Source organism: Diabrotica undecimpunctata, chromosome 5 (genome assembly GCF_040954645.1).
Source record: "Diabrotica undecimpunctata isolate CICGRU chromosome 5, icDiaUnde3, whole genome shotgun sequence".
NCBI lineage: Eukaryota > Metazoa > Arthropoda > Insecta > Coleoptera > Chrysomelidae > Diabrotica > Diabrotica undecimpunctata.
Window position 1 is genome coordinate 57338792 of NC_092807.1, and position 12033 is coordinate 57350824.

The following is a 12033-nucleotide window of genomic DNA, read 5'->3' on the forward strand; positions in this document are numbered from 1 at the left end:
TTAGAAGCAAAGGACAGTCTAAAAAACTCTTTCACATCTGCTGTTAGTACGAGGAATAGTTTTGAAGTATTAGGTATGCTAAATAATGAAAGCTTTCCACCTCTACCAAGTCAAACTAACAACAAAGATATACCTAAACCGTTCTCATCCAATACCCAAAAACAAACACAAAAAGTACCTCCAAATCAACCTGAAACATCTTCACATTTAAAAAAAAAAAGGAAAGCCCAATCTCCCTTACCTGAAGCTATGTTTCCTTTTGATTTTGGTCCAAAAATACCTCTTCCCTCAAATATTTTACACAGTTCCGATCCTGATCCTAATACAGATGAATTTATAAACATATTTTTCAATATTTTTAAAGTGTACTCGAAGAGTTTGATTCTTTTAGCGATTTAGAAAAGTTAGATAAAGCATACATTTATGATAAAATTAACAATTTCAATAGAATTAAGTAATGGCTAATAAAATAAAAAATAAAATAAAATTTTTACAATGGAATGCGCAATCGGCTGTAGCCAATAAACTGAGTTTACTTAAATGTTTAAATGAAAATATAATTGATATTGCCTTAATTTCAGAGACATGGTTTAAGCTAGATAAACAATATAATTTCAAGGGTTAAAATATTATTTGTAAAGATAGAAATGATGGTTTTGCAGGTGTGGCAATCCTGGTCAGAAATGTATTTTGCTTTAAAGAAATTCCAATTAAGAAAAATTTAATGAAAATATTTTAATGTGTAATATACAAATATTGAATAACAGTAAAATAACGCTAACATGTTTCTCTTTATACTGCCCACCTGATATACGAACAACAACTGCCGATTGGGACGCAATTCTCAACTGTACCAAGTCAAATAGTATATTTGGAGGTGATTTCAATGCGCATCATTCATCATGGGGATCATACAAAAGTAACACCAAAGGCACGCACTTTATAACTGCTTTAGACAATACGGAGTTAGCACTTTTAAATACCGGATCACCTACAAGGTTCACAAATAATGGGAATAATTCAGTCGTGGATTTAACTTTTGCAATTCCAGATATAGCAATTAATTGTGCATGGGAAACTTTACCTGATGTACTGGGTTCAGACCATTTTCCAGTTATCACAGAAATTAACAAAGGCATGGAAAGTAAAGACGTCATAATACATCCAAAAACAAAATGAAATTTGAATAAAGCAGATTGGACTCTATATCAAGAAGTTGCGAATAACTATTTCTCACAACACATTAAAAATAGCCATAACGCGGGACATAATTATAGCTTATTAATTGAAGGGATAAATAAGGCAGCCAACGCCTCTATACCCATTTACCAATCCTTTAAACCAAAAAAAAACTCCTTTTTCACCATGGTGGGATCAAAGCTGCGAAGAGGCTATTAAAAAAAAGAAAACAAATGCTCAACACGTATAAGTAACAAAGCACCATGGAAAATTATGTGAAATGTAAAAACGAAATTTTAAAACCAAAAAAGTTTTTAAAATCTAAAGCTAAACTACATTGGAAGCTCTGGTGCGAAAACTTAAATAAAAATACACCATTGACAAACATATGGACTCAGGCCAGAAAAATGAATAGAATCTATGGAAAAGGTAATACATCGGGTAATTATGAATGGCAAGAACAATTTAAAAAAAAAATTACACCAGCTAATGCTTTGGATAATACCTCACACATTTTCTTAAAACAAAGGCAAAATAACACCAACCATAAAATTTTTAGTCAACCAATTAGCTTACCAGAATTAAATTATATCATAAAAAACAGAAAAAATACATCACCTGGATATGGTGATATTAGATATCCTATGATATTCCAATTACCAAACAATGTTAAGATGCTTCTAATCAAAATTCTAAATGATATCTGGATCAATGGGGAAAGTATAGAAGAATGAAAAAAGGCTATTGTAATACCAATACACAAACCAAACAAAGACCTCCACCTATGTGACTCATATAAACCTATTGCACTTATGCCCTGTATACTCAAGGTTTTCGAAAGAATAATTAAAAACCGATTGGAATGGTGGTTAAATACAACCGGTGCTATGCCAACTACACAATATGGTTTTAAAAAAGGTTTTGGCACCATAGATGCGGTGACACACTTAGTTACAGACATACAAATAGGCTTAACTGAAAACGAGTATAATGGAATGATGTTTCTAGATCTTAAAGGTGATTACGACAATGTCAACTGGTTCACATTACGGGAAAAAATGATGCAATTACAAATCCCTCAAGAAGTTGCTAACACGATATGCAAATTATATATAAACTGGCAAGTAGGGGTCAGAGGACATTATAGGTGCCCAGTAAAATACCAATCTGCAAATTTAGGTTTGCCACAAGGATCAGTCCTTGCACCATTACTTTTATATATATATACCTCCATATCTAAAGCAACTATTATACAATATGCCGATGATTTTGTTGTTTATACACGAAGCAAACATCTCGACGAATGCATTAATCGTTTGAATTCAAGCACGAAACATCTTTCATGCTTCATTTGTTATATAGTGTTATAACTTCACATATTTAACAGTTACATTATACAGGTCCCAACTCTAAGAAAGTAAAGTAGTTTTCTTTGGTATCAATTGCTAAGTTTATAATAAATTACGTGAGATGGCGTCACTAGAAAAGTTTGATTTTTATGTTATAAATATATGACACTAGGCCTCAGGAGGTTTAAAAACAAAGCTATTGTCTACATAACGAACATAGTAAACAACATGCTCAAATTAAGATATTTCCCAGACAGATGGAAGGAGGCACATATAATTATGATCAAAAAACCAGGGAAAGATGGCACTTTTCCGCAAAATTATAGACCTATCAGCTTATTATCATCAATAAGCACGATAGCGGAAAGAGTTATACTAAAAAGACTCAATGAAGAATCGGAAGCACTAGGCACCATACCAGAAGCTCAATTTGGATTCAGAAGCGAACATTCATGCGAACTACAAGTTCTACGTTTCACAGAATTCACAACTAAAGGATATAACGAAAAAATGTACACGGCAACAGCATTTCTGGACGTTAGTAAAGCATTTGACAGGGTCTGGCATGATGGACTCATCTATAAAATGAACACCATGGGATACAGCGAGGCGATGACATGCCTCCTTGGATCATACCTAGCCAACAGAAGGTTCAGAGTTCGGACAGGGGCAACCCTGTCCGAGGTCGGGACCCTGGAGGCAGGTGTGCCTCAGGGAGCTGTTTTGTCGCCTTACTTGTACACCATCTATACGGCCGACACGCCAAAAGAACCAGGATCCCTGTTAAGTCTTTACGCTGACGATACGGCAATAGCTGTTAGCTGGAGATATCCAAATCATGCAGCTAATCATCTGCAGAGAGCACTCAACAGATTCGTAAGATGGTGCATCAAATGGAAAATAGCCATAAACCCAGACAAAACACAGGCTGTAATGTTTAGTCACAGAAAAAGTGTACCGAATCAAGAACTAACAATTGGAAACACCCCAGTACAATGGACAAATGAGGCCAAATACCTAGGAGTGTTACTCGATAAAAAGCTTACATTTACGCAGCACATAAATCAGCAAACGTATAGAGCCAAAGCGCTGAAAAGTCAGCTCTCATCGCTAATTGGCAGAAGAAGCAAGTTAAGGTTCAAAACCAAAATTAGGATGGCGAATAGCATTATCCTACCAGTCCTCTCGTATGCCTCCGCTGCGTGGGGACACACCTGTAAAACTAACAGGAAGAAAATACAAACAGCGCAAAATCAAATAATAAGAGACGCACTGAATCTGCCAAGATACGTACCTCTGAGAAATCTATACAGAGACTCAGGACAAACAAGGATCCTACACACAATGGACAAAAAGGCATACGAACTTTTCAATGGACTAAATAACCACCCAAGTAGCATGTTGAGAGAGCTGACAAACTACAACGCAAACACCAGGACGGTACACAGAAGACCTAAACAGCAAATAGCCGGATATAGGGTCCCAAACTAATAAATGAAGAATGAGATGGTCGCAAGGACGTCTAAACAAGAGAATGCAGTCATCAGAAAACAACCACCAAAAAAATCCTTCTCTTTTAGGACTCTGGCGAGAGGATACAGGTGCCAAGGCACTTAGATAAGGACACTATACACCGGGGTGTGTGGAGGCCGTATACACCCTGCAATGCACACCCCAACCCACCCACACAATTAGCATGTAAGAAATAAAAGGGTAAGAACTGTGCCGGCATTTTAAAGTCCCAACGCCAAGGAAGACCCCACATATAAAAAAAAAAAAAAAAAATCGGTTGTTTTCTTTTAAATACAGTTAGTTTTTAATCAATTTTAATCATTAAACGTTTTAACGTAAAGTCACTTTAATTTCTCCATATAGAAGACCCTTCAGGCCTTCTATATACCGCTGATGCGGAATAGGCCCTTAAGGCGGATCGAGTGATACTGATCCTCTCGCGACACCCGAGCACTGAGGTCATGTGCGGCAAACATGGGCTCAGTGGCCGGACCCACATCGGACACCCAGCCGGCGAGGAGAACAAAATTTATTTTGCCAAATCGGCGGCTGAGTGATCGAGCACACACTCTTTCCGAACATGAAGTCGACAGCTCAGGCTGTCGACTCCATGGACGGAACACACACGCTACTTTTTCTTTTTTGTTTTAGGGACTCAAGTCCCGAAGTGCAGTTAGAGTAAAATCTATAGAATCAGTAAAGTAATTAGGGAGAAAAGCCTAGATGTGGCTACCCCTACAGTTAGGTGGCATAACCACAATAATTAAAAACGGGAGTTGTCTCATTACCCAAGGCAACTCTAGTAACTTTCAAGATCATAAGCCTCCTCACGTATGTCACACGATGAGGAGGGGTGGTGGAAAAACCTGGGGGTCAGATAGGTACCACTTCGACTAGCGAAGTGTGACCGGTTTGATCTTCGGACATGTGGATCCCATGCTTAGTATGGTATACACATGTTCCTAGAGGTTGGGTTGATCGCTTAGCGTGATTGTGTGTGTCAGGAGGTTTAAAGTCATTAATTTGTCATGTTTTACTCTGTCAAATGCCTTCTGATAATCTATAAAGCATACGTATATGTCACAATTCACATCCCTGCATCTCAAAAAAAGCAAAAAGGGCCTCTCGTGTTCCTAGAGCATCACGAAATCCGAATTGTGTTCTTGTTAGTTGTTCCTCACATTTTGTATATATATAATAAGGCTAAGAAATGACGATGATCAGTGACACCATAAAAATGATGGAACAACTTACATTGGACACATTCAAAAACAAAGAGAGTTTTACCTACAAAGAAGAAAAAGAAGAAGAAGAAAAAGATTTATAAGATTAATTAATCTAAATGTTTGCTTATTATAAGGCAAGAAGGGTCATTTTTAATTTATCTTACATTTAATTTTAATTAATAATTTAATCACACAAAGGCACCAAGTAAACAAATCATTAGATGGTATATCATAACAGAACACTACGAAAATACTGAAAAAATTTACATTTTTCTGTTATGTTTTTAATCTTTTAAAAGGCTCTTCTTTGGACTCTTTGAGTTTTGAAAATATATTTAATTAGTATATAATCCGAATAATGTTACATATATCTGATTAATACAAAATTTAATTTAAGAAGTCTATGTGCATGTAGTTTTTCAGTTTGGGATATAATATGTATATTTTGTCCTTTGTTCCGTCTGTTTTTTTGGGTTTATGTTACTTTCACTATGGATATAATAATCTTGTGTTAAATATGTAACAGTTATTTGATAAATTATAGATATTCCTGTTACTAAAATATTAGATATATCGGAACGCAAATTCTTTGTCAGGTAATGGAGTCAGTTGGGTTTCATATGTGGATTTTTATCGATTACAAGAAGCCATTCTATAACGTAACATACAAAATACTGAGTTGCTAAAACTGTTTTCTTGGGGCATATTTAAGTTAAATATTGTTATTATGTAGGACTAAATTACAATTGATTTCAATTAAAATGTACATTTTACATTTGTTTTGACGTTTCGATCTCCAATCCAGAAATCGTTTTCAAACGAGTGAATTATAAAACAAGGAGATATTTTAACCTGCCCAGAGATTGTGTTTACGATCAACCGCATAAAATTGCAATATCTGGGACACGTTATGAGAAATCAGCACCGTTACTCCCTGCTGCAGTCTATATTGCAAGGTAAAGTCAAAGGTAAGCTAGGACCCGGCAGAAGGAGAATATCATGGCTGCGGAATTTAAGAACATGGTTTAAGAAAACCTCAACGGAGCTGTTTCGAGCCGCAGCGAGCAAGGTCATGATTGCCAATATGATTTCCAACATCCGAAACGGATAGGAACCAGAAGAAGAAGCCTTTGTTTATTAATCTGCGCTTTGTTTTAACCAATTTGACAGGTGACTTACTTGGCCTCGTACTTGTAGGCAAGTAACCATGTTTTTAGTTGAAATTCTAGTAGTGATATTGTACCCTCGGATTGTATCAAATTCTGATTTTTGTTCGTTTATATAGGTAATTGTAGATTTATGTATCCCGAAACTTATTTTAATATTTTTGTTGCTGACTTTTTCTTTTAGTATTGATAACCGAAGTCTGCTATATTATATTGATAGGTTTGCTAAGTAACATAAGGGCAGCTTCTTTTAATTTTTCTTTGTTACTGTCTGTTTATTTTATGACTATTGATTGCCGTAATACTTTCTACTAATTGTTGCATACCTGTCTGCCTATCTGGGATTTGTCGAAGTCTCTTTGTGATATATGATCGACATTCGTTTATCCTAACATTTTATAGATATTGACGTGGCTCCTCTCACAAAAAAAGTTTATGCATTGTTACATCATTACCATATTTGGCTCGACAATCCTCTGTGGATCCTGGCCTGCTCTAAGATTAGTCGCCATTCTGTTTGGTTTCTGGCAACGTCTCAACTCCATATAACTACCTAATTCGCGGTCGGCCCCTGCTTCTTCTTCCTATAGGTGTCTTCTTATATAGGTGTTCCTGTCGTTAGCTTTTTAGCAATCATATTGTCAGGCATTCGCATTATGTGTCCGGCCCATCTAAATCGCTGTGTTTAAATGAACGTTACGACATATGGTTCATTAAAGAGTTGGTAGAATTCGAAATTAAATATTTTATGCCACTACCCTTGATCAGTTAAAGCTCCAAATATTTTGCGGGGTATCTTACACTCGAATATTCTCAGAAGCCTTTCATACTTCTGCATTAGAGTCCATGTTTCTGCCCCATACGTGAGGGCCAGTCTTAGCAGTGTTTTGTAAATAATAACTAGTTTTTCTTAGGATATTTCCCGAGTGAAATTGTTTTTGTAGTCCATTAGTATGCCCTATTTGTAAGGTTTATTCTGGTAGTAGTCAGTAGCGAGCCAAGGTATGTGGAGCTATCAACACGTTCAAAGATATAACTTCCAAATGATGTTTCCCGTTTCTTATTTTCTATAGGATCCTTAGTAACCAACATGTACTTGCTTTTGTCTTCGTTGATGATTAGAATGACCTGTTTCACCGCCGTTTCCAATTTGAGGAAATACTGGGTTGGAAAAAAAAAATATTACTTGGAGGAAATACTATTATGTCAATGTCATGAGCGTATGTTAAGATTTGTATCAATCTGTTGTAAACAGTACCGCCGTCTCTAATTCGTGTGTCTCGGATTGCGTTTTCCAAGGCAATGTTGAATAGAAGGCAAGCCCAGGCATCCTCTTGTTTGAGTCCATCCCTTATCTCAAAAGATCAATAATTCTTTTTCTGTATCTTAACACTGGCTTTTAAGTTAGACATTTTCATTCTCGTTAATCGGATAAGTTTTTCTAGTATACCAAACTCAAGCATTGATTGGAATAGTACTGTTCTCTTGACATTGCCATATGCGGCCTTAAAGTCGACGAATAGGTGATGATCATCTGCTCAATTGTTGGTTTTTTTTGGAGTAGAAAAGAGTTGAGGTTTCTTTTATCCAGCCTGAAACCCATTCGCCTCTTGAAGTCTCCTTTCTAATTTTTCCATCTCTGGTTATTAAAAAGGTGGATGTGAGCAACCGCCATTCCACAAACAGTGTAATCCACTGAGGCAGGAAGTAGTCTAGTTTCCTGAACTTACATTCCCACCATGGCCTCAGATCGGTAATAAGCTCCTTAGTCCACCTTGCCTTTCCGCTATCATTAGCCCATTCCCTCTGTTACTCCTCTATCGTTCTCTCTCTCTATTATTTCCTCATCTATATTTTCATACATTCTCCTCGCACATTGCATCCTCGCTTTGCACAACAAGACGATCGGTATAAATGCTCCAATGACATACAGAGCCTCATTTGATGCCGTCTTGTAGGAGCTAGATACCCTGATAAGCATTCGCCTTTACGTAATCTTCATCAGCTTGGCGTATTTCGTAGTGTTCAGTGCAATACACGCTGCGGCATAGGTCACCATCGACTGGGAAACTCTATTTAGCACCCGTCTTTTGGACGTATATTCCGAATCTCAGTCCTTTCGACAGCCAGCCGTCTGACTTGCCTTAGCAAGCAGTACGAGATCATCGGCATAAGCTACAAGAGTGCATCCCCATGACAACTTGATGCTGGTATCTTTTTCCCTTCCGAAACTGTAAGTCAACCAGTTTCAACCACGTCTAATAGGTAATCACTTACACCCAATTCTTTCAGCCTGGGCAAAATGTTTGCCCATTATGCCGTAAAGTAGGATAATCATTGTATCCTGCGTGACTAAAAAGGTCACTTCTGTAACCGTATTTATGGTGAAACTTTTTGGCCCTAAAAATATATTGACGGTCGCTCAGCGCATGCTTGTTTTTTAGCTCTCGCTCAAGGAGGCCTTTCACAAGCTGTTCGTACAATTTAGCTACCGAACTAAGCAAACTAACCGGAAGCCCACCTCCTTCTCGTCCTTTCTCGAGGTACCTTTGTGCGGCGAGTCTTACTGTCTTCGGCATGACTTTATCTATGCCAGGTGCCTTTCGGAACTTCATCCGTACAGCAGCCTCGCCGAGTTCCAACTCGGTAAGGGGTTCCGCCCTTACGAAACCGATAACCATTTCACGTCTATCCTCCATCTCATCTGAGGATAGAGCTCCCGTATTAAATGATGTTTATCCTTACAAGGCAGGAGGTAGGGTCCGTTTTTTTTCTTTAATTCGGTACACATAATCTTAAAGCCCTACCCCTAGATATCACTTTCTAGATCTTAAAAGAGGTTACTTCACCTTTCCATCTTATTCCTGTATTCATTCTGCATTCGCTATAATTAATTCATTCTCTCTGCCGTATCTTCTGCTTGCACTCTTCTTAACCTCTAACATTCCCTTCTTACTCTAATGCAATTTGTCTTCAGATATTCAAGCCGTTTGTTTCACCAGGAAGATCCTTTGCGTTTAGGTTTGAATATGCCGACAGGTTTGAACAATATAAGTGTTTTTATATTCACAGACCAATAAACCAAGGGAATTCGGAAAAAAAAATATTAATGAATATTGAGGGTCCGAAAATATTTTTCTATTCTATTTGCAATTTACAGGAGAACTACATATAAAAAATTATAATAAAAAATGTCAAAATTGACTTTAATTTATTAAGAGGTTCAAAAAGGTACCTACGATAAATCTATTATGAAAAAATGTTATTGTAAATGTAAATAATAAGTTGTATCGTGTAGTAAGCGATTCGTATTTAGTTCTGGCAAAGTTACAGATGCATGAATCGTTCTGTCTTTTTGACATAATGTTTTATTGGCATTTGTTTATGCTTCTAAAGCAAATTTGACAAATAGGGTTCTGAAAACATTTTCTTATCGCATATTTGTTTAGACTAAATATTTTGGGTTTGGGAATAAACTACAATTATTGTAATTCTATTGTTCGATATTTTATTTATTATATCTTTACTTTGGTTATCATTCTTACAACTTTTATTATTTTTAAAATTTTAGAGATTTTTAAAACTATTTCCTCTCGTTTTAAAAATTAATTTACTTATTTAAAAATAATTATACAGAATTTCAAATAAGACAATTTCAAAGTAGTTTTATAGTTGAACTTGATACATAAAAATATTTAAAAAAATTTATAATAAAAAAACCAACGAACCTGAAAAACGAACCGATTTTGAATCCATGTAAAAATTATAAAAGCTTAGGATCGTAAAATATTAGACTAAGTTGATTCTTTTTTTTTTAATTTAAAATTTAAATTAAAGATGATATTTTTGTTGTTACAGTTTTTCTAGAAGTAGCTTTATCGAATTGCTATACCATAACACAGGACTTGGTGCCAATATTTCCTACGCAAGAAATAATTGATAATAAGTTAGTTCGCCATCTTCCTAATGGAGAAAACGTTACTATAAATTGTCCAGATGATACCATTCTTAATAAGGATACACTTATATGTGATTTTAAATCAGAAACAGATATTCGCAATTTGGTAAATGAAATTAAACCTTGCGACAACAATTGCAGGTATAAATCTTTTTATCTATACATAATATAATATATTTTTTAATGATTCCAAATATACCATTTTGATATTACGAAAATATTATGCATGATCGATACAAAAGTACATCTTCCGTTAACAACATATAAAAAACAGAAGTTGTTTGTTTGTGTGTGCGTGTGTAGGTGTCTGTGTGTGTATGTGTGTGTGCTTTGGGTAGGAAAAACAGTTACGTATCATCAGGACTAGATGTACTGCCTGGTATGTCGGACTTGTATGCTACAATACCGACTAAACCGGTCCCCTTCTTCTATTCTACTTGCCTTTAGGTACCAACCTAAAAGGAATCGCAGTATCCTTATGGTACCCTAAAAGAATAAATATCTGCATTATATACATCCACCGTGTAATAGTCCTACCGAAATTGAATTAGTATACGTACTTTATTTTTTAACTTTCACCATCATTTTTACTAGTAGGAGACTTTAGTGCTCACAATATTGCATGTATGCATAAACCACGTAAGGCCGAGAAAAAGTTGTAAAAAACATACTAAACATTATCAACACTTGTTTTCTAAATAATGGTTAACACTTATTTCAATATTTCAACAGGAAGTTTTCAGCAATTTACCTAAGCCTATGCGATTCCAAAACATATCTTTCTCTAACATGGAATGTTGAAGATAATTTATATAATAGTAACTATTTTTCCATCATCATAACAATGAAGAAAAATGACCAAAAACAGTAATAAAATGAAAGATTTCTAATTCTGACTAGGCAAATTTTAGATCTGAAATAGACCGCCAAATGGAAACAATTTCTTTCCCTAGAAATATAGATAAGGATGTAGAGAAATTTGACAAATGCATTATTTCCGCTGCTGACATTTACACAAGAGAAAGTGTAATAACTTTTACAAGAAAATTAACACCTTGATGGAATGAATGTTGTACAACTGTTGTAAAAGAATACAAAACTTCTCTTCATAAGTACCGCTAAACAGAAGTAAAAAAAAACCTCATAAGTTTAAAAAACCTAAAGGCAAGGCGGGTTATATCTTAAAACAACGTAAGAAGCACTCATCGAAGAACTACATTTCCATTATAGCCCATAATGTGGGAAAAAAATTAATCAAATGCGGAGAAAAAACGGATTTCGGCTATTTAACATAAAAGTAGTTTAGTAATCGATGAATAAATAGTAAATCGTTAATATAATTGCCGAAAATAAACGCAAGAGTTTACTTAAATAAATAAGCCTACCAGTATAATATTCTTGTTAAACTCTCAAATTTGACTTTACTATCTTAAACACCCCTTTTATACTTCAGGAACTCTTAAATGTTTTTCTAACTTGCATAAATTTAGCTGCAGATCCCGACAACATCTCTTTCATATTTCCCAAAAATCTTCCATTATCTGCAGTTAAAAAACTTCTTTATAATTGTACAACATAATATGGAACAATCAGAAATTTGCAATACTACGGAGGGAATGTATGATTATACCAATCAAGAAATA

At 35.4% G+C, this 12033-nt stretch overlaps 1 protein-coding gene and 1 long non-coding RNA gene across 4 annotated transcripts in view; one reads left to right on the forward strand and one right to left on the reverse strand.

Annotated features, from left to right (window-relative positions):
* The window catches only part of LOC140441324 (uncharacterized), a 160369-nt gene that overhangs the window by 70594 nt on the left and 77742 nt on the right, over window positions 1-12033 (forward strand). For all 3 annotated transcript variants that reach the window (XM_072531976.1, XM_072531974.1, XM_072531975.1), the window contains exon 2: window positions 10291-10531. In XM_072531976.1, the coding sequence (XP_072388077.1) occupies window positions 10291-10531 (241 nt within the window). The remainder of the gene's footprint in view (window positions 1-10290; window positions 10532-12033) is intronic.
* Window positions 1-12033, reverse strand: part of LOC140441325 (uncharacterized) — a 67108-nt gene that overhangs the window by 28293 nt on the left and 26782 nt on the right. The gene's annotated exons all lie outside the window — the stretch shown is intronic.